General features: G+C 46.3%; 1 protein-coding gene across 2 annotated transcripts in view; it reads left to right on the forward strand.

The window, feature by feature from the left end:
- The first annotated feature begins 2398 nt into the window (after positions 1–2398).
- The window catches only part of LOC144941233 (interleukin-31 receptor subunit alpha-like), a 30889-nt gene continuing 8996 nt past the window's right edge, over positions 2399–24291 (forward strand). The window contains exons 1-12 of one of the 2 annotated variants that reach the window (XM_078867853.1): positions 2399–2559; positions 4708–4969; positions 6635–6994; positions 7899–8022; positions 10095–10315; positions 12777–12940; positions 14565–14718; positions 15394–15476; positions 19278–19491; positions 21363–21560; positions 22428–22529; positions 22660–22818. In XM_078867853.1, the coding sequence (XP_078723979.1) occupies positions 4924–4969; positions 6635–6994; positions 7899–8022; positions 10095–10315; positions 12777–12940; positions 14565–14718; positions 15394–15476; positions 19278–19491; positions 21363–21560; positions 22428–22529; positions 22660–22818 (1825 nt within the window). In that variant the 5' untranslated portion in view covers positions 2399–2559; positions 4708–4923. Of the gene's footprint in view, positions 2560–4678; positions 4970–6634; positions 6995–7898; positions 8023–10094; positions 10316–12776; positions 12941–14564; positions 14719–15393; positions 15477–19277; positions 19492–21362; positions 21561–22427; positions 22530–22659; positions 22819–24291 lie in introns of those variants that run through there. The other variant, XM_078867855.1, reaches the window with a different exon arrangement.

Below are 24291 nucleotides of genomic sequence, written 5' to 3' on the forward strand. Positions count from 1 at the left end.
CGGTGCCACGGGGCGTTGTTATTCCAGACACGCCGGCGTCAATCTCAGACAACAGTCCCTCTCGTCCAATCAATGCCCTGCTTCCTCAATTACCCCCGGCCACCTGCGGCCCCCTTAACTATCACGCCACCTTAATTTGTACAACAACAACGGCTAGCCAATCAGCGCCCTGTGTCCTCGTTCGCCCTCACTGTCCGCCACGTGCGCGCATACCGACCCAGCACGTGACGCTTGTCTCAAGCACTACATCGGTATCCAGGGACCCCAAGGTTGCAGAAGATTGCATTATTGTTTTTAATGTCATCGAGGAGGTCATCAATGGGTTGGTGGAAGGAGGAGAGCCAATTGCGGACCCCATTAAAGTGGGGGTTGTGGGTGCGGCTTTCTCCATCACTCCAGGAGACACAAACGTCCTCTTCCACCTGTTGTCTTCTGGCAACCGGGACAGTGATGGTGGGGCAGTCAAGATAGGCAAACAGAGTGGTGCTACCACCAGCTCAAGCCACAATGGTTCGAAGTCGTCCTCATTTGGAACAGCTGGAGGGAGATGAAGTGGTGTTGTTTGTCCCTGAAGACAAGCCCCAATGGCCAGAGGGTTTACACATAATTGAGGTCCTGGTGACACTGAGTAGAGACAACTCATCCTGCATACCAATCTCAGTGATCAACACAACCAGACACAGCATCATACTTGATCAGCGGGTCACCCTAGGACACTTACAGCCGGTTAAATCTGTGTATCCAGCAGCAGGTGATGAAAATCACACGAATATTTCGGTATAAAAAAAACTTCAGCATTGAAGTGGCGTGTTGTCAACATTTTCAACGACACAGTTCAACGCTGATGTACAGCTCCGATTCTTTAACAATGGGTGATGGAGGGGAACATGAGAGGTGGTGGTGGCTGCTTGGGGTTAGTCCTTCAATCTGGGAGTGGATTGACTATGGCTGACGATGATGATCGATTTGAACTCCTTGCAACAGAGGCGAATTTATAAACTTCCAAAGTTGGGGTGGGGGGAACAGTCCTGAAATTTCAAGTTTTTCAAACAGGGCCCTTCCTTGATAATTAAAAAACAATGTACGGTCAATTCTGTGACAACGCCAATTGGATATAAGCGGTCATACGGCTGCCTCGACGTAGCGTCACACAAGGCATTGGGATGCTTCTGGATGCTCCTAGATGCTCTACCCACCACGCGCCTCGGTCTTTGTTCAGCCTCCATACGCATCTCGCGTGTCATCGCGGACTTTGCTTTACCCTATATTATAACGCAATTTTTCCTAAACGCGGTGTTCTTTGGCAACGCAACTACCGCGTTATAGGAGAACGGACTGTAAATATAATAAAAATGTCGGGTGGGTGAGTGGGGTGACATTGCCCTGTTCTTCTTCTATAAAAAGGCACAGTTACATTCAGCTCCTCGTTTGAAAAATCTGCTATAAAATCATGCCAACTCAGCCAATGTCTGCTTCGGCAACACTAGAAGTTTTACTTACTGTGAACCTTCTCATTGTCTATGCTGTTTAGTCGCTGTTGACGAACGTGTTGAATCTTTGCTATCTGCGGCTTGTGTACAAACAGCAAAATATAATGGCTTATCGTCGTACTTAATTTCATCTTATTATTTTGTTGTTGTCATTCTGCTGATGAAAGTCACCCTTGAAAGTGAAACTCGTCGTTGTCTCTTTGAGTTTCCACCTCTGATTATTTTCCTGAATCAAAATAAACTTGAAACGTGAAACCACTGCCAAAGCAATATGATAACTTCGTCTGCGCTCTTAAGACTGATCGATTATATAGGCGTTGGACGAGTGGTTCCTGAGACATTGGCCCATCACGTTTGACACGACAAAGATCTCCCGTATAGCCTTAACAGACTGTTGGGGGAAGTGCAGTTAGGCCGGAACAGCTCACGTTGGGTGGATGGCCAGCACCACGCCGGGCCGCCTTTGTCCCCCAGTGGCGATATTTTTAAGCATCGCACCAGTTACTCATTTGAGGCTGAGTCGACGTAGGGGACCGGTTCCGATAATTGTCACTGGTGTTGGCCGTGAGCGGGAATCGAACTCGGGTCGCTGGTTTCTTAGTGCAGCGCGCTGACCACTACACTACCGCTCGGTGTGCCCCGCACACAGACACACACAGACATACATGCAAAGTGCATACTTAGTGCAGTAGTTTTGGGTAGGCACCAAATTGACAATTTGTCGCGATCTACTGCTGATGTTATTTCTCATCTTAGCCCTAACACTCTCCCCCACACATTGCTTCTTCCCTTATCTGTATCATCATCTCACCCCATCCCATAATCTCCCAACCGCCCCCCACCACAACATGTTTGTTTGCAGATCTGCGCTCATTACTGTCGCACACTTCGTTTGGATGTTATTACGCCAGCCCAACTGCGTCCATCGCGCATAGTGTCTCTCGACTCCTCTACACACGCACGCCTCCCAAGAAGTTAACGTATGTCACCTTACGCGCGGCGCGTGTGGCACGTGCCGTTACTGGGGCTTTCGGGCGGATGCAGAAACGTCGGGCATTCGCCTTCGCAGGTGAGCCATTGCAACCCTTGCTGCTCACTTTCCCCATTTGTTACGCGTGTACGTTGAACTTGTTTCCCACTGTGCATAGCCAACCGTGCTAATCAGAGGGGCAAATGCCTCCACGTATTCGAAGCTCCCTCTCAATCGTCTCTTTAGCCAAGTGTTTTTGTAGTCATGCTCGATTCACAAAACGCATTAAGTCCTATACATGTTTACCACTTCAATAAGTGCCGCTTGTTGCTGGCCGTTGAGGGCATTTTGGACCTTTGGGTCTGTGCTCAGCAACAATGGTTCCTGTATGCCCAGCACAGTGGTTCTTATCCTTTCCTGCAGCCTGCACCCCGTTGGTTCTCAATTGTAAAAAAGTGTTAATAAATACATAGATGTTTGATGAAACAAGGTAGTTGTACTTACGTGCCCATGCTTAATTTGTGTGTTCGATTATTTACCTTCTAAAAAAAAATCTGCCCATGTCTCGCACGCCCAGAAGGGGCATTTCGCACCCCAGGTTAAGAACCACTGATCTAGCATTATGACTTCTGCATTAGAAGCGTTGTTATCAACTGCATTGTCACCTCTGGTGGATCACCAACTTCTTATGGTGGTGTCTCTCATTATTGTATGAAAAAAAGAGGTTTCACATTTAAGGAGGCTTTCCAGATAAGCATATTTCATTACGCGGACAGAGTATGATTACAAATGTTGTCCGTGCAATGTTTGCGATGTTTTTGTTCAACTTTCAATCGATTATCATGTTTGCGTCATAAATATTAACAAATGTGTATGTACTGAAAGGTTGTATTACTTAAGATGCAGAGATGTTCACGTTTAAGTTAATACTGTGGGATTTAAAATGAAATGGCGATGTAGTGTAGGGCATTATATTAATCATTCTCAACTATCACCCTGGTTACACTTGGTGAAAAGGCAAATGTCGAAAAAGATCGTGTGGTTTTGTTCAAGGTGATCACAGGTGTGGAATCATGCCCACTATTCTGTCATTATCGTGAACGCAATATGTTGCTTTGCCGATGGCAGTATTACAGGTTGTCGATTTAAACGATGCTTCCATTGTCAAAACAAGGTTGTCTGCACACGCGCGTACACATACGATGTACCATTGACTTATTTGAGTAAGTGGGTAAATTAATCAGTTTAAAAAAATTTAATACGTCCAAAATTGTATCTTGGCTCAATCTTCCGTAGAAATCAGCTGCTAATTTACGTGGAATAAGTGGCAGCGTCGGACATTGAAACAGATCTCTGGCGTTTCCATTATTCAAATGGTAGAAAAGGGTTTCTGTGTGGAATTATGTTGTTTTTTCCCCACTCACTTGTATCCTGATTGCGCTATCAGCGTCAATTACCTGAGATGGATTATCCATTCGAATTGCCCACGGAAGTAGACATCACAGAGCTGCCACTGAGATCCATTCAAGTGACCTCTGGTCCACACATCAGGTGGCAGCACTTTTGTGCTCGCTCTGCATACGTGAGCCACGCTCGTTGCATCACAGACCAAATGAAGTGCAGAAACAAATGTTAATGTGATGGGGTTTCTTGATGCAGTGGTGACCGGGCTAAGACCTCCCTCTCCCCTCCCCCATCAACTCATTACACTTGAGAACCTGGTTTAATCACAGATGGCTGCCTGGATTTAAACCCAGGATCCGATTCATGTGAGCAGAAACATGTTGTTTTTTTACATAAAGCAGACCGTTGTGATCACGGATAAGGAGGAACGCAGCCAAACGAGGGCAAGCAGGCCTTGCTCAATCAAAGTTTCGACACACGCTCCCCTTCTTGAGCAACACACTTGTGCACACACGGGGGGGTCAGTCCTGAACTGGAGTGCATGCCCGCGCATTGTATCGTGTGCCAAATATGTGATCATTCTGCCTCTCCTTCACGCTATCTGACCGTTTCACTTGGTAAACGTTAAAGAGATAGAAAACAACAACAACAATGTTGCGAGCACGTGATAGAGAAGCCGTAACATGGCAAACACCACCGCTGACAATAACACGAGTCACGAATGACGTCGATCAGCCTTGAGCATGATGGTAATGGCATTATTTTTCGTTGCCTTGTTTTGCCAAATCATGCCCAACCCTTCACCCAAAAAACCTCTGCATTCTTCCCCGCTCGCCGACGTAGGCAGAGAAAACCCACGTTCAAGCGTAGCAAGCTGGGACGACAAGAAGAGAGCTGCCGATTAGCACGGTTGGCTACGTACGGTCGCGAAAAGAAGCTCAACGGACGCATATACAGACGCCGCCTACCAGGCGGAGACGCGACTGATGTGACCTGGTGATCATCTCCGTTTCTGGTCAATCCTGCGTCGTCTAAGGCGCGGCGAAGGACATCTGCGACATGGAGTTCATGTGGAGGGTGATGGCCGTGGCGTGCTTGGTGTTCGGTGAGTTGCGGCTCACAACCAGTGGCAAAGCCACCGCCGGGTGCTGTGGGTGTCCGGACAACCCCAACGTGTTTAGATCCGGCTATGAAATACCCACAACAATCGTTTTTTTGAGTCTGCGTATTGATCCCTTCAACAAGGTGACGTAAATGCTGTTATGCTGATGATGGAACCTTTAAACACACAGCGGCACACGCACTGTTTGCTGCAGTACTGAGTCAGTAGCAAGTAGTTTTGTAGATTTAGTATCATTTTAGTGCAGTAGAATTCCTCCGATCCGTGGGAGTGGGGGGTGGTCGAACTTCGTGGGCTCCCATCTGTAATCTACCCAGTGACCACTGGGAACCGTTCACTGTGGGCCACCCCCTGACTTGGGGAGCCACAGTGGCGAGATGTTAACTCCCTCACCTGGTATACAGGAGGTCGTAAGTTAGATCCTGATCCTGACACCTGCTCTATATTTGGAGTTTACATGTTCTCCCCCTGGTCACGTGGATTATTCTCTGGGTCATCCGGTGTTTCCCTCCACATTTAGAATCAACTTGAATTTTGGCTGCTATAAAATTATGTATAAGCCACTTTATTGAGCTATCATTTGTGGTCAGGTCGTTTATGAAAAAGAGCTATATAGCTCAGTGGGCCTTACCTGGTAAAATAAAAAGTAAAGTTTTCAGTTTCATTGATTTGGTTAATTTTTAACCTATCTTCCAATGGATGTTTTCCATCAGTCTCTTTTCAGCAAAGCTGATGCATTTAACATCAACAACTTCCACCATATATCATTGATAACTTAAATAAGATGTTCAGAGCATGAAATAAATCAACATTTGACCAAGCATTTTGTTAACTTTTCACTCATACGAGATACCCAATCAGGCTTTAGGAAGGAACATTCAACTTGTGCTCTTGTTAATATGGTGGCTCATCTCCTAGAAGCTCTAGATGAGAGGTGTAGGATTAACAATCTTCAATGTAACACGTAGGCTTTCGCGACCAATATTATCCATAATAAAGGTGTTTTTTGACAAATTGACTGATGACGCTGGTTGTAATCACCAGCGAAACGTCGTACTCAAATTGTAAATGTTGAGCGTTTACAGTCATCATTGACGAACGGATCATCCCACCCTGATGAGAAACCTGAACGTGCTGCGATTTATAGTTTTCAACCCCAGGAATGGATACATGACTACCTGAGGGATGAATCCAAATGTGTCCAGTGGGGTGGAACCATTCGTAATATGGGATGTGTTGAAAGTGGTGTGCCTCAGGGATTTGTATTGGGCCCTCCCCTCTTTTTAAACATCTTTGTTAATGACTTAAGTTGCGGTCGTCCAGTCTTACAAATTTCATTCATATGCGGATGGCACGGTGTTAAATACTTGTGGTCCAAACTTAACAGGGTGTAAGGGATGCCTTCAGAGTGACTTTTCTCTCCCCCTGCACAGCTCCCGCTGAAACGGCGCTCACTCTTGTCCATGTGGCCCACGCATGTGGTACCGCTGAACCCCGCCTGCGCGTCCAGCCCGACAGTGACCTTCCCGACAACGTCCCTCTCACCCGTGACCCTTTATTTCCCATTACGAGGCATGTCACAAACGAAAGACGTCGTCGTCGTCATCGTCACTGCTGCTACTGCTGCTGCTCTTTTCTGAACCCCAATAGAGGCGCGTGGCGGCGACGTCGACTGGGTGGCGTCGATCGACCCCAACGAGGTGCGGGTGCCCGTGGGCTCCGACGTGATGGTGCGCTGCACCCTACTCCCCGCCGCCCCGCCCGGGATGACGGCGCACGACATAGTCTGGGTGTACGGCGCCCGCGAGCTGCCGCAGAGCCACGTGACGGTGCTCAACAACAGGACGTCGGTGGTCACTCTGCACGACCTCCAGCCGACCGAGCGTAGCAGCGCGGGGTCCCCTGGGGGCGAGCCGCTAATGGGTGGGCAGACGCTCATGTGCTTGCGACGCAAAGCGCCCGGCGACGAGAAGCACAAACTCCTGCGCAGCGCGGACATCACCGTCGGATGTGAGTGCCGATGCGGCTCTTCTTCCCAGACTGTGACATGCGGAGCCAGTTCGGTTTCACGGGCCGAGGGCATTTGAGAGGGATGCAGCCATCGCCTTCCACTCACCTTGACTCTCACCAGCCCCACGAGCCTCATCCACACGCATTCGCCGCACTGCGCAGCGACACAACACCACTGCAGTGCGCGTCTTTGGAGAATCTCAAAATCCGAGGCATCATTCTGAAGCCTCAGGAAGTGGGTTGCAACGACTAGCGTTTGAAGTCAGCTGACCAGGAGAGAATAATGTAAATATGTTTATGGCTTCAAACAGCTACCTTTGAGATACACTACCAGCCCTGCTAGTGACGGGGACTACAATCTGTAATCGAAATATGCGTCCTGTTAAACAACACGCCAGTTTGTGTGTTTTGTGTGTTCAAACCTGCCATGCATGAGTATCCTTGTCCGCGGCTGCCCTGTGTGTATCTGTCTCTATTACATTACCCCTGATTCTTCACTATGGGGTATTCAGATGCTGCGTTGTGAACAAGCGCGTGATGCTTCCAGCGGGAGTGTAGCGATTAGCGCCCTGCGCTACGAACCCGGCGACCCGAGTTCGATATCCTCTCACGGCCAATGCCAGTGACGAATATTTGAACTGATCCTGGGCCTCCCCTAGGTCGACTCAGCCTCAGATGAGTACCTGGTGCAGTGTGTAAATTTCGCCACTCGGGAGACAATGGTTCCCGGTCGTGGTGCTGGTCACCCACCCCCTCGTGTGCCGTGCCAGCCTTCATATGTGCTCGCTAACAGCACTCACTCCCAACAATATGTTAAGGCTATACGGGGATATTTGTCTTCTTTGATGCTTCTAGACGGGAGTCTCTTGTCATATTGTGCCATTCGGCTATACTCTTCCTCCAGGGAAGCCCTGCCCGCCTTCCGACTTCACGTGCTACATGTTGGATCAGACCATCGTCAATTGCTCCTGGCTGCCTGGTGAATGCAGGGGAAGCCACAGGAGCAAGTACAGACTCAAGTACACAGTGTGAGTAAGGCCTGCGTGGAACCAACAGTCAAGGTGAACGTGAGAGTCCCTGCAATTGCTTTCTCACGCCACTGCTGGCAAACGGCGGACTCCACGAGCGGGGTGCTCCATTGAGCCCCGCGAGAGGGTATATTTTGGCGTATTCTTGAACACTGGCCAGATGCCTTGGAAGAGCTGGGTGTACTCATACTTCACCCCAGCACCCAGCCATTTAGACGGCTGGGTGGACAGAGGCGTGGGGGATTTAAGAGACTTTGTTTTCTACTGCCATGCAAGGAGGTCAAACTGGCGACCCCTAGATTGCATATGCAGTGCGGTGATCATTACACCACAGCATCGTCGTGAATTTATTCAATGGAAAAATAAATAAAATATGTAAAAAATTTGTGTAGATATAAATTAAAAAAAGAATGATTGCATTACATATTGAAGCATTTGCTTAGGGGGCGGCGGTAAGTGTACGGCTATGTGGAATGTTGTCAATTGCTGCTTCGAGTGTGAATACAATGGTGATAATATTAATGACGTGGAGTATAATAGGTATTATAAAAAAAACTCTACACGTTTGTCAATACGACTGTGGCCTTGAAAGCAAAAATATATAACAGGTGACACTTTGTGCAACGGCCCTTCTGCATTGTACATTGCCAAAATGTCAACTATTATATTTTTACCTTTTAAGGTGTTAAATTTTGTTGTTATTTGTGTTTGTGCATCACTACCAACGCAGTATTGCCAAATAAGTTTTTCACGTACGTGAAAGAAAAGCTTAATATACATGAGATATACATTTGAAGGTGATACAATTGTTAGCATGCTGCACTATGAACCTGGCGACGTGAGTTCAATTCATGGCCAAGGATAAGAGTGAAATAACTTATCCTAAACCTCACCCTTTCACCAACCCACACGGACGAGCATGGGAAATGCACGATCAAACAGCCTCTCTGACTGATACAGCATGGGGAGGCCTTCATCCAGCAGTGGCTAGACAACGTACCGTGATTTATACATTTTAATTATGCTATGTGGGGGTAACTCCCACCTCTTCCAAGACAGTCTGGCCAGCCTGTATTTATAAGGCCAAGCAATGGCAGGACTGCGCCTTTACCTCTTGCCAAGTGAACCTCCCGCAGGAATGGAATGCCAGGCCAGCAATATGCCCACGCACATTGGGTGCAGCGCCTTGTGCTCGCGTGTGGCACGAGGATAACATACCAAAAAAAACACACAAAGTGGGAAAGGAAAGAAGTGCAAATATGAATATATGTGTCTTTCATTGGGTAACTTCAGCTGCTCTGTGTAATGGCTGCTGCACTTGTGTACCGAAGCTTGCACAGCGCTCATAAAGCAGCGGGTGGTGTGGAAGTTGCCCGTGACCCATGGTCACACCACGCTTCCAGTTTAGTCGCAACTCTCGTAAATTGGTTCTCAGGTCAAGTTTCCCCCCACCCCTCCCATCTCAGTAATTCCCACTTTGTTTATGGATGTGCGGCGATTTGGCTAAAGCGCGTTAATCCATACGTTTTGCAATTTATGACGAGTTAATTTCTTACTCCAGGTTTATTCACCCCGTTGGCAGTGTTTGTGCCTGCCCGAACATGGATTAGGGAACATATACACGCAAGTCAGAGGCACCGTATGGACTGTTAAGAAATTGTGAGTGGGCACCGGGCATTGGGCACGACACTTCATCAGAAGAGACGATGGGTTGCCGGTGGTCGAGACTAACAACGGGGTGGCAGTCAAAGGAGGGAACGTGCCCGAAAGGATGCCCGGAGCATCGATGCAGGGATGAAATAATCTCGTGGGCAGACACGAGAGCAAGCATTCTTCGCTAATTTCCAGAAGGGGGCCACTATCGCCAATAAGACATCATCAGTGTGAGGGCCGCCACACATTTGAAACCATTGGAGGTTTGACAGCACGATGGGGGTGTTTTCACATGTTGTGTATTGTCGGGGGCCGCACGTCAGGGGCCACACTAAAGACCACCAAGGACCGCCAGTGGCCAGTATCAAACTCTTAAGCCGAAGTCGTTGTGCTGTGCGCTTTGCCTTTTTTGCTCGCAGCGTGAACAGATTGTGCAACGTTTCAGTGCCTTGGGAAAACCTGGCTCGGGACAACGTGAAGACGGCCGATTGCTTGCAGACCGGCGGCTCCGGCGTGTACCACTGCCAGTTCGACCAGCCTCGCGTGTCGCATGCCAACAACTACTGGATGTGGGTGGAAAGCTCCAGCGAGCTGGGCTCATCCAGCAGCAAGATGCGTTGCATGCACCTCTGGGACATCGGTGGGTGCACGTCGGTATAATACGTCGCAGCGCGCCGGGATTCGGCCCCATCGGTTAAAATGAGTAAAGATGCAGCCCTGCGATTGCTTGCCCACACGCCACTGATGGCGGAATTGTCCTCCGCGCTTAAAAGAGCTTAAACCGTTCTTGCAAATTCCGAACATCCTCACAGCGGCTTTTGGTTAGCCGTCGAACAAAAGCGGTCACTGCATCGCTCACTTTCAGATGCGCTTCTGCGACAGTCTGGAACGCACTTCCTTCCAATATTAGGAAGCCAATGGAGCTATGCACTTTTAAATCTAGATTGAAAACTGATTTCTTTAGAACTGCTTACCGTGTTTATTTTGTTGTCCTACCTCCGCACCTCTGGTTAGCACGGTTGGCTACGTAGAGCGTGAAATAAGTTCAACATATTGTACACACATAGAGGGTGCTCTACTTCACTCCTTGAGGGGGTATTTATTTTGGCCTGCTCTTCCATGCTGGCCAGAGAGCACCCACGCTTTACCCCACCGCACGTGACCTGTCAATTGACAAATTTCGGTGCACCGATTTATACTGCTGGGTGAGCAGAGACGGTGGAGGGAGGTTTAAGAAACATTCACTGCATCTATCAATGTTTATTTGCTACACGGAAAATCGGGTTCAGTCAGTTGCCCCGCGACTTTGCATGGGAAATCCGCGATGCATCATCACAGAACAAGAACAACATAAAAGCGATCCTTACAGAGGAACATGCAACAATGGGACAGAACGTATCAGAGGTGCAGACAAAAATAGTGCTTAAAGAATACAAATGCACAAAAGAACACAATAATAGTTGATCATAATAATCACAGCTTCATAACTGACATGATCTGTGAAGGTGACATCTATGAAACATGGCTTCATAGGTCGTTGGATTTCTCCAGAATCAATAAAGAATCTGATACATGTGTAACGGGTTCCGGAGACACTTGTAGAGGTAACTTATTTATTACAACACAACACTCCAACAGTCCTGATACTCTGTTACAGCCTAGGTACACAGCCTAGGTACACAGCCTAGATACTCTACTCTGGCTAGGCTCTGGAACTCGACCTCACAAGGTCGTAGAGTCGGGAGTTCCAGAGTCCCACCACTCGCTCTCACAACATCCCAGGGTCTTCAGATGGCTGGTCGTGGGTCTTGGGTCTTGAGTTACAACTGCCCCCGATCGTCTAGGGAGCTCCCCTTTTTATGCCTAGTCCAACGAGGGGTGGGGCCGCGTGCGCCACCAGACATCCCACAGAGCACACACAGCCCCCCCGCGTTGGCGGCGTCAAAAGGCTTAAGCGCCTGGGAATCCAACGCCTGGCGCCCAGAGGCTTAAGCGTCTGGACCCACCCGGGAACCCAGAGCCCCCAGCAGCCCCTCCCTTCTTATGTCACTACACATGCATAGCACATAGCCATGCTATGAAGATGTGTCATTGACCGACATATCACCTATTGTATACTTTTACAATATATTGCATTATTGAATGCAGTGTTGTTGATCAATGTGTTGAGATTTTGTGCTTCTTATTTGTCCTCGTGCACCACTGCCAACGCAGCATCACGAAATAATTTAAGCGTAGGAATCATCGCGTAAGCTTTTATTAATTTTAATTTTTTACCTACGTGACTTTACCAAAAAAAACCTAAGAATATGAATCCTTGCAGTCACGAAAGCTTCAAATCTAGAATTAATGCCCTCTACGGGGAGGAATTCCATCTATCTGTTATAGTTTTTAACAGACAACGAGACAAGAAGTCACAGCTTCTCGAGACGTTGGCCTTCCACCTGAAGACGGGAGCTTGTGTTGCCTCCGAAACGTCTTGATTTTTATATTTATTATATTTTTATTTTTTATTTAACTTTTATTAATTTTTATTTTTATTTTTTACCTACGTAACCTTACCGAAAAAACCTAAGAATATCGTGTAAGCTTTCACGAACTGTTGCACGTGTTTCGCTCGTGCTTCATGGCATTAGAAAGGGGAAGGACATCTGGATTAGGCACGTCACAGCAGTGAGATGGGAACAGCTTATTTTATGGGGTGGAGGGGGGTGTGAGAAGATTATTTTGGAAGAGAGAAAGGAAGAAAACAGCGATGCTCGATATTCAGCCAGGAAGGATGTACAGACAGATGAAGCGAGCAGCAGAAGTCCAAGGAGCATGGCGGAGAGAATGGTGCCTTGGACCGGCGTACGGACAGGACACCCGCAACAAAATTACTCACAGCATACATCACGATTTGGTATTTCAACACTAAAAGTGCCAAGGCAACTTTGTATCAGTTTTGCGCGTGTTTTTGACCTACGTGGCCACCGAGTTGCGCAATGTGCACGACACTTCTGGTTGTTTTTGCATCGCTATGGGAACGTGCGTGCGTGTGCGTTTTTTTGAAACAGCACACACATTGCACAGCGCGGTACGATGTTTTCATGTCGTTGCAGTGAAGCCGAGCCCGCCAGAGAATGTGTTCTTCAGCGTTGGTCAAGCTCCTTCATTTGGGCTAAGCCTGATATGGCAGCCACCAGCAGCACTGCCCCACAACATCTACACCATGCAGTACGAGGTGGAATTCACGGCCAGCGACACCTCAAGTCCACGAACTGAGGTGCATAAAGCTGTGCGAGCTACAGCGTGCAGACGATGCCAACCGCGTGGGTTTGTTCGGCTCGCGGGGCCAATCTGAGCCGACAGGATTCATCGCCATGTCGCGTAATGCTGATGATGGACACCTGCCACGGGGTCGGGCAGGGAATTTTTTTTACACAGTCCCGTAGTTTGGTGGAAATGAATTTCAAATGCCAGGAGTTAAACTGATGGTAGAACACATCAGCCTCATTCACCTGACCCCCTGCAACCACTAAACTTTCGTCTCCATCACCTAGTTTGAGTATCTTCAGCAACGTGAGGCTGATTCAAGCTTCCCCTGACTAGGTCATCTGGTTTAAGATTAATTATATCTCAAACAGCAATTGCGGATGGGATTGCGAGGTTGCATGAGAATAGTTTACAGAGACTCCTCTACTTACGAACAAGTTAGGTTCCAGAGGTCTGTTCATAAGTCAATTTGTCCTTAAGTACAACTTTACTCCTGTGGGTTCCAAATATGTTATATGGCATGTACACAACACTTTATAGGTTGTATAATCTCCTGCAGATGTAGATGCCACCACCACCATCTATTGCGTGGCGGTTGAACGTATGACTCGTGGTCCGAATAGGCAACTGGACATACAAACAGGTTTGTTTGTATCTCTGAAAGTTTGTAAGTTGAATGTTCGTAAGTGGAGCAGTATTTGTATACGTAATTAAGCCCTGCCATCTTTGATATCTGGCCAGCAGGTGTTAAAGCCACAATACAGACGCAGAGCACTATTTGTTTCCATGTGCACAAGTGGGTGGTGACGTAGGCGAGCGGTAGCACGTTTGCCTCTCATTGCCAAAGTTCGAGCCAACTGGCCACCCTGGTTAATCCTAAATAGTGCATGCTGTCTGCTTCGCAATGAACGTGAAATATGTTGTGATGTTTTTTTAGAAAATTGTAGTCCTTTGTGTCGAATTTGATAAATTACACGCAAGGTTTGAAAATTGGGCAAAGCCACACGCCAACAGTGCCCCCTTCATGAAGACTTATGCTCATTTTGCATCCCAGTGATGTGTAGACCTTGTGCCACAGATTCAATTTGAGGTTCCCCTTGACTAGACTGCCGAGGGGCATTGGAATGGTTAAGATGAGATGTGATCTCGGGCACTTTGAATTTGTGAAGCATTTCGCACCTCCAATTAGCACGGTTGGCTCGGTACGGTGCGCGAAAGAAGCTCAACAATCATACATACATGCAAATCTTGACTTAAAGCTTTTGTGACTGCAGGAATTCATATTCTTTGGGTCTTTCAGTAAAGTTACGTAGATAGGTTAAAAGAAAATAACAAGAAATCGCTCTGTAAATGCAAATCCTTATCCTTTTTGTCGGTTTTTTCTGGGTACTTCGGTTTCCTCCCACATGTATAAACACTCACTTCATGGAGATGGCAAAACATTCTGAATCTAGGACCACACCAAACCATCGGCAATCGTTGGCCCCAGTTGTGGCTGCCTTCCCCCACTTGTCTGTGCTCCCCCCCGACCCTGCGTGAAAACAAATTCTACGAATGTGTTTTTGAGGCACGATATGCGTGAATGATGCGATGTCAATAATAATGATTATTGCAATTATCCTCGTTGTTTACAGGTGGTAGCAGTGGGCAACGACATGTGGTACAGGATTGACGGCGTGGAGGAGTGCTCCGTGTACACGGCGCGCGTGCGGGGACACGGATACCAGCGCGAGGGCTTCTGGAGCGAGTGGAGCTCGCCGGTGTTGCACGCGGTCGGAGAGCTGAACCGTACGTGAAGCAACAAAAAAGCGTTGAGATCATTGGGTGCGAGATGTTAACTACCGTCGCCTGGTATACAGAAGGTCGTGGGTTCGATCCCGACCCTGACGCCTGTTGGGCATTCGGAGTTTGCATGTTCTCCCCATGGTCAAGTGGATTTTTTTCCGGGTTCTCCGGTTTTTTCCCTCCACTTTTAGAAACATGCGTGTAGAGTATCTGGCTGCTATAAATTTCTACATGATAAGCCACTTCGTTGAGCTATAATATGTGGCCATATATACATTCTAGTGAGCAGTTGTCATAGTCATACCACAAACAATCTCCTTGCTAAAGGTTCAAAAACTAAAATTTAAAAAATCTCGCATGTAGCCTTTAACAGACTGATGGGTTAAATGTTGTTCATGAGCACCTAATGAAGGCCAACAGGGTACACGAGGGATTGGGTGGCCAACACCACAGCCTTTGTCTCCGCAGCGTTGATGTTTACACATTGCACCGGGTGCTCATTTAAGTCGACCTCGGGGAGGCCCAGGACAACTCAAATATTCACCACTGTTATTTTACGAGAGAGAGAATCGAATTCGGGTTGCCAGGTTCGTAGGGCTCAGACACACGCGTTCTGTACTGGGGTGACAAGCCTGCCCATTATGCGTCTATCTGATGCCGTGTATGATTTGTCCGCAGCTCCAGCGAAGGGGCCAGATATTTGGCGAGTTCTTGCTGAAAACGAGACTGAGGACAACCGAGAAGTCACCGTGCTCTGGGAGGTAAAATATATATAATTATAATAACTATTGAATCAATTACATTTAGTCAGCTAACACATAATGATAACAGGGTACATTGTACATTTTCTATTCTCTTCTAGCGCAAGGCTATCACAGAATATGATGCTGACACACAGTGGTCTTTTGTTTCGAATAACGTCAAAGGATCTAGAGCGTCCATTGTGAATAAGACAGTGTGTCTGATACAGTCAACACGCCTGCAGCGATAACCGTGGTGGCCTGCTGACTTCAAACCGCGAACCTCTGAAAGTGGCAGCGAATGGTATATCGATTGGCTTTGACACCACCTCACTGACATGACTTCCCGCCACAAATACGAATGAAGGCGAGAGATGGAAGCAAGTCTGGACTGCGGCCAATATAAATAATAAAAAATAAACATCTCATACAGGATCCTACCATCGAACCTCCTGATTTCAACCTTCCACGCCGCCAATGATCGACCATCATCCGAATCAGGACCAGACATGGCCGATGCGGCCCGTGCGGCCACCTGATGCACAAATGTCGCATTAAAGATTACATCATAAACACCTGCAGGTGTTAACAATGAACAGACACTTGAGTGGATAACACATCTAAAATTACATATCTAATCTGCTGCTATTAATCCATACGAAAGTAAAAGTGACATGGCTTCATATAAAAAAACATGAACTGCTTATTATTTATTTGAGTCATAATTTATAAATAACTGCCCGATAAGTGAAAAAACTGCATCACCAAACACTGAGTGATGGTGCTTCTTTACAAGGGTAGTTTATGACATTTTTCGTTAATTAAGCAGTGTTTGGTCAATAAGCCACTTAGTGAGTTTGGTTTTAATGCTGCCATCATTGCAACGCAAAAGGGTGCCTGCAGCATTGTGTTTTCTGCTTGTACATTCTTAAGGTTTGTTAACATCATAGGATAAATTAAAGTTACTCTGTTCTCGCTTAGTGCACTGGAATATCAAATTTTACATGGTAAAACATATCTCACGGGCAAGAATTAAACAGCAAAGTTACAACCAAGCACATTCATGGCAAAACAGAAAGTATAAAGATTACGAAACGAAACTTCTTAAACTTCAAACTGATTTTGCCATGACCAATGAATGCGCCAGTTTACCGATAAACTTCAATAAATCTCGATCAAACACCTTTATTTTTTTACAGTGTAATTCATATCAGTAAAGGTATCTCTAATCACTGGACATAAAATTTCATCTAAAATAATGCCCAGCACTTAAAATATATAATAAAATAAAATACATTTGGTTTAAAATTACCAAGCAATGTATCCTATGCAATATCATTTAAAGCTTATAAGTGTGACTTCAGACCGTTGCTGAAATCAAGGCGTTACACGTTAGAAGCACCTTCGATTAGCACTGTTGACTACGTATGGTGCAAAATAAGTTCAAGATTCGTACAAACAAGCAGATATGCGGATCGCTTCGATTAGATTAGAATTACACGTCGCAACATCGCCCCCCCGCCCCCAACTCTAAAACTTGGCAGGACCCTTCTGAAAAAGATTTGAGACTCAGTGAGGCTTTACTGCATAAGCAAGCGTAGTAATAATCATATGAATACTCTATTATAGATGCACTCAATAAGTGGTTTATTATTGTTTACATTTATCGCAACTATCAGCTTCTCTTAAAATACATGTTTAACCTGTTTCACCTAAAATCCATAACCAACCTGTGCTAATCGGCTGTGCAGGGGAGAAACAACAAACAGAGCGTAAAAAAGCAGTTCTAAAGAAAGAAAAAAATCTATTTCATTTTCTCTGATGTTTGTGAGGAGATGGTTCCATACCAGTGAAGCCGGATAGCTATAAATGAACACCCACGCCAAAGTCATGCATGGACTGGCGGTGGGTCTCGAGGACGGCCTTCACAAAAAGCTGGCCACGAGAGATTAATGCGAAAATGTTTAGCGGTGAAACAGCCACATCTGAGATAAAGCATCAACAAACGTTTTTTTGTTGAAGTGGCTGTGGTTGCTCCACACCAAATCAGAGCTCCCATCAGTTGCTACACTCCCATTACACCACGATCGCTGGTTTATTTTCACAGAACTCTTGTTATCTGTTATCTATGTTTAAAAGCATATTTTTCTTTTTTTTTGCTCCTATGAACCAGCCTGTTTAATGTTCTTATTGACATTGTTTTGCACCTCCGACTAGCGCGGTTGGCTATGTACAGTGCAAAATAAGTTCAACGTACATAGGTACGATTCTGTTGGTTTTGGCGGTTGTGCTGGATAGCTCTGATGTTTCATTGTGTTGTGCCGCGGGTTGTTGGGCAAGTGTTCGCCAGTCGAGTAAAATTCCTGGTCACGGTTAACATCAGGAGCGAGTGATGTCTGAACTGGTTCTAAGCCTATCGCTATACCAACCCACACTAGGGCAACCCACACATTCACACAGCCCCCCGAGATTGTTGCGGCATTGAAAGGCCTTCATTCAGCAGTGGATTGACAATGGGCAGTCAATTATTTTAATCGTTGCTGCTGTAAATTAATTGTTTTGCCCACAACTTTGATAAGTACTTTGAATGTAAAAATATATATACGTGAGGAAATGGAATGGCAAAGGTGTACAAATACAAACTCAAGAAAACACACTCTACTTTTGTCATTAACATGACCTTAAAACAGAAAAAACACAATACTTGGCTATGATTTTAGCATGGATCTACTCTGTACAGGGCCATGCCAAAAACTATTCACTGTTATTGTTTTTATTTTACACGTGGAAGGAAAACTGCTGTGCAACAACTCATGCATATGAGAAACTAACGACTCCAAACTCCACAGAGATGTCAGCATTACCACTGCCTTAGGTATTTGCGGTTGTACTGTACAGCTTTCCAATGTGCTGCTGTAATTCAATCGCACGGCGTATTGTTCGGTATGATGGCCGACGTTTCACTTCACGTGCTGTGAGCTCCTTTAGGAAACTGAATACAGTCTCTGCTCAGTTTGAAGAAGCTCCGGCACATGCACGCAACAAAACGTTGGACATCATGCCGAACAAAACGCGTTACCGTATTTATCCACGTTACACACGACGCTCCAGAAAGTAAGACACACCCCAAGCTTGTCCTCGGAGTCAAGAACGTCAAACAGATCTGGTCAGGCACACACCATGTGCTCCTGTTGTGCTTTAAAATTCATAGAAAAAAAGTGCATCTTATAATCCAGAGAATATGGTGCAACATGGATAAAACTAAACAATTTTTTTAATTTTACTTGGTAAGGCCCACTGAGATATGTAATCTTTTTCAGAAGCGACCTGGCCACAAGTGATAGCTCAATGAAGTGGCTTATTGCGTGGAAATTTGTAGCAGTCAAATACTCTAAAAGCACGTTGATTCTAAATGTGGAGGAAAAAACTGGAGGGAGAAAAATCCACACGACCACGGGTAGGGAGAGACATGCAAACTTCAAATATACAGGCGAGGAAATTGACCGCGGCTGTTGTGTGGGGGGTCACCATAACAGTGAGATATTGCTAAGGAAAGTGAACTAGGGTGCACCAAAAGGGACATTTCATGGTGGAGGGCCCACCCGAGCACGCCTCGAGAGCTGACCCTGGGAACAGCTTTGATTAGTACGGTAGGCTACGTACGGTGCAAAAGAAGTTCAACGTACATACACACGTACAAAAAAACCACCGCAGAGCTAGATGTCAGCAAACTTGTGGGGCATTTATTGAGATTTCCTCCCCCTCGCTTTCCACATTAAAGCTTTGCTTGTCTCCCCGTGCTCTTCCCCCCCTGACCAACAGCCCTTGTCCTGTGAAAATGGCCGCTGCTGCGTTCAAGAGTATATCCTGTCGATCAACACGAGTGGCAGGGTCAGCGAAATCTTCGTCGGCAACGTCTCGTCGTATCGACTTTCCCTGGGGCAATCGCAGCACCGTGTCACCGTGGCCGCTCGCAATTCCATCGGACGATCCGAGCGGAACATGCTGCTCGTAATCCCAGCACGTTCCCACCAAGGTGCGTGTTATCTGAGCATCTGTGCTGAGGACATTCTCCCAATCGGAGATTTAGTTGCGAAATGTTAATAATAATTAAATACGTTTGGTATTCATGCCATTATTGTAGTGCTGCGCTGTGTGTCACAGACTGATATAGTAGGGAGCGATGTTGTGATGTGTTATCCAAATTGAGTAATTTGCAAGTAATTTTTCAGCATTGGTATTTTTGGCTGGTCCCAATTACTTTTTATACGATTTTTTTTTGCGATGAGGAAAAACTGTAAAACCTGGAGGAAACCCATCCAGAACAAGGAAAGAACATACAGACTCCATAATAGAGTTGGGTTAAATCGTGTAAATATATAAATGTGTCATTAAACCCGCCACCACCTGACACAGCCAATTAGTAAGGTTTGTCACATAAACAGAACATGCCAATTCGTTACTAGTACAGTACAGCACACCGATGTGTTGCAAGAGCAAAGCCACAACATTTACAATCTGAGTACGACGTTTCGCCAGTAATTGCAATTAGCTCCATCAGGTGACAGCCAGATTTGTGGAGAAATCCTCCGGAGTCAGAAATCGAATCCAGGTCCTTCTTGCTGTGAGGCCCAAATGTTACACTGTGCCATCCTGCCACCCAGATGCAATTTTCAATTGTGTCTGTATGCAACTGGCAAATATTGTTGAATAGACTTGTCTTAGCCAATGAGTGCATTCGGAGTTACTCCAGTCTTCTACAACAAGGATTATGCCATGGTGTCATGGTTAGCACGCTGGACCTGCAATCCAGAGGTGATTAAAAAAATAATGGTACAATTTTATTACATCTCCCTGCATCTGTCAACCGAGAAGTATAAATGGGTAGACCACAGTTGTTTTACAGGGCACATGTGGTGGGGTAAAGCGTGGGAACTCCCACCTCTTGTGGGACCTTTGGCCAGCATCGAATAGGAGGCCTAAATACCGTTTAGAGGGGTTTATCGACCAGTAGTGGCATGAGCAAGACATTTTCAGGGCTTCACCTTTACCTTTTACAACTCATGGAGGGGAAGGGTAATGGAGGCGATAGTTATATAAACAGTTTAATTTCCAAGCTGACCCAATGATCCACCTCATCCAGACAAGGTTCGCCACCTGTCCTGGGAATTGGCATCTGTGTTTGGGTGGCAGCAGGAATTTATTTGTAGCGAGGTCGGGTACATGCGTTGTGTTGAACTTTTATTACAGTCCTAGGCTGACTGTGAATAAATCTGGGTTCGGTCTACAGTGGAATCGGTGGCAACCCTGTTCCAGACGCCTCTCTGCAGACAGATGTGTGAATTTGCATTTTCTATAAGTTGACATGGGAATTGTGACACGCGATCTGGGTTAGATCGCATAAATATAATTGTGTCGTTAACCCACCACCACCCGACACAGACAATTAGTAAGGTTTGTCACATGCCAATTAGTTACTACTTCAGCACACCGGTGTGTTAGAAAGTACACATTTCGAATTTGAGTACGACGTTTTGCTGGTGATTACAACCAGCTTCATCGGGCCATTTGGCATAATTATGAAAAAGGGTTCCAGTTTCTTGTCTTAAATAAAATAAGGTAATGTCATCGCTATGAGCCTATCAGGTGTGAAAAACATGTGGGGGGCGTTACTGTAATCATATAAATTACAATGGATTATGTTCATCTGAGAATATGCAGTACATATTACCGGTTGGGTTAGTCACAGTTAATCAACATACAATGGATTATGTTCACCCGAGATGAACATACCGTACCTGTGAGCAACGTGCTCGATTATGTTCACCTGAGATCTGAGATGAACATAATCCATTGTATCGTCTGACATGAACGTAATGAGTTATCTGTTTGAATACTTTATGACAGGGCCGGCACCCTCCCAGGTGTCGGTGCGTCCGGATGCATCGAGGTCCCTGCTGGTCACCTGGGCGGTGCCCATGCTCGCGGGGCGGCGCTTGCCCCCCCAGGGTTACCTGGTCGAGTGGGCCAACGTGTCGGCTCTGGACCTCGGCCGCATCAGGTGGCGCCGTGTGAGCTCCATCAACACGAGCGCGTTGCTCACAGGTGCGGTGCAACCCACAACAATAAACAACAACAAGAAATCGATGTGGAAATAAATTCGAGCGAACCTTGAGATGCCGAGCAGAAAGAGCAGGTATTTCTACGTTCTCGAAAGAGAGGCAGAGGAAGACGATGTTACCTGCACCCAGCTTTCCATGTTAAGTGCCTGGCACAACTGATGTTGTCACCACCACCACCACCACGGTGGACCGGACGCTGGTAAAACGGCCCCTCGGTCGGAACAACAACCGAAGGAGCTGTCAAATAAATTTCTTCGAGGCCCCATGAGAAGGCCAAAAAACAAAAAGCCCAGCATTCTGTATGCGCCACCTAAATATGGGAGGCCTCTCGCGCGGCAAAATAAATAGTTGTGCCCAGGCTCCTGTTGCCATCACGACACTGAGGTGCTGGATGCGTCCAGAAAAAAAAACTCACCTCAAGGATAGCGAGCATCACTGGAAGGGGTGATAGACGGTGGACAATACTGGTGGTGAATGGCATCCAAAGGCGGGAATATACCCAAGGGAACTGCTGCCCCAGAGATGGGGCAATGAGAGATCAGCCCGCGGTACAGCAGCGGGGTCGATTATTGTATCGCGAGGCCACGAGCGATGGTGTCGACATGGGTAGGCTTTCATGCAGTAGCGGAGAAATCATGGTTGCTGATGACTACATGAAGAGCTTTTGTGTATGACAGTACCAAATTAGATTTTTTTTCTCATGTTAGATGCAATAAAAACACACTCACCATACTATTCATTCACACTCCCCTATAAGAGAAATGAAAATAGGACGCTACCATTTCGGGCAATTGTCCTTCCTCAGATGAAGACGTTGGTACGTGTCACGTGACTTAAATTCTCTCAACAGATAACTTCCAGGACTACGTGCGGTACAAGGTCTCTGTGTACGCAAGCTACCAGCAAGGAGAGGGGAATTGCAGCAGCACCTACACCTACATGAAGCAAGGAGGTGAGACACTCTCCCGCAAAAAATAGAAAACCTCTTCCATGATTAATCCCGTAGATCTGTGCGCTTCTCGTGAGAGCAAAGCATCGCGACGATGAATACCGAGCAAAAAACGCTCGCTTCTGCTCGTCAGCTCCCGTGGTGGCGCCGAGGAACGTGCTGACGCACAGCTGCTCCGCGAGCGTGTGCGACGTCCGCTGGGACCCCCTGGGCATCGACCACCTGCACGGCTTTCTCACCCACTACGCCATCTACTACCGACCGTCGTCTGGCGACGGACAAGCAAAACGAGGTGCGGAGTATGCATGCTCAGACTGCAGTTAAGCCTTCATTACTCTCACCACCGTCATCAATGTCGTCGTTGTCGTGATCTTCAGATGAAAATAGATAGAATGTCTTGGCTTACATGATTGCTGAAGTGTCGATGGTCACGAGCCATGTGCAGTTCGACAACACACCTTGCGTCCTCGTCACTACAATCATCAATATCGCTCACAGCGCAGCCGCAGATGCCAACATCTGCAGAAGATGTTCTTCTTTAATCAGTAACACGGTAGTGTTTAATGTGCAATAAACACCTTATTACAATCAGAATCTCTCCTTATCTTGGAGGAATCCGAAGAGCAATGAAGCTCATTCTCACATATATCATATCAATACTTATTTTCGTAGATTTTGTGGCAAACAAACTTCAATGTGCCTATGACTGTGGAGCAAATCACCAATGTGTGTTGACCGCTTTGTCAAGAATGTGAATACATTGCTCCGACGTGCGTTTTGGCTGCACCGCGCGTTGTTCGTTATGATGTCCGCGGTGTTTCGCTCCGTGCGCTGGGAGTTTCGGCTGCTGGAGAGCGAAATACGTCACGATGTCGTGTCGATGGATCGTGCGTGGCACAATCCCGAACACGCCATTGGCGAGCAATACGGCACGAGTGCAAAAGCCCACGCGGTAACGATTGAACAGGGCCTCGAGTATTTCGCTTCGGAGCATGAATACAGCCGTGGACGTTTTGCAATTTCTCTCACGTCTAAATAACACCACGAGGGACTTTGAAGGAAAACAAATGAATGAAAGCAGGCTGAATATCATTCGCTATCTTGTTTTGAGGCTGTTTTTAGCCTCGAGTGCATATACGGATTGCAGTGATGGAGATATCCCATTACAAAGGAGGTGCCTGAAGCAAATGACAAAATTAAATATCTAACCTTTGAGTGATGCACAAAATAGTATTGTGTATCCAAAACAGGCATGGTATAACAATTTGTTCTAATCTGTGTATGTCCCTGCATTGGAAAAATTCCATTTAAAATGACTGAAGATGGAGAATTATGTTTCTATATAAATTTAAATAACCAATATTTTCTAGCGGTTATGATGCTATATGAGAGATGTTACTCAACTGCGTTTGCATAATAAAAGATACGACCACACCAGTACAAAATTATTCATAGATTATTTTCGTGATTTAGCCAGAAGAATTGCTATATTTCTCAGAAGTGAATTGCATTTGCACAATACAGTATTTGTATGAGCTGAAATTTTCAAGGACCAAAGTATTTAAAGCATTACGCACAAATGTCAGTCCTTCCCATAAATATGCATTGTTTGAACCGCAGTGCACTTACAATAGTGTATGTATAGTCCAAGACATGTTGGAATGCAAGCTAAATGGAATATTACTCTCCCTGATCATCTATTTGAACATGCAAAAACAATTCTGCAACACCAGAATTCTAGCGTGTTTTAATTAAAATCGGTAAA

Source organism: Lampetra fluviatilis, chromosome 24 (assembly GCF_964198595.1).
Source record: "Lampetra fluviatilis chromosome 24, kcLamFluv1.1, whole genome shotgun sequence".
NCBI lineage: Eukaryota > Metazoa > Chordata > Hyperoartia > Petromyzontiformes > Petromyzontidae > Lampetra > Lampetra fluviatilis.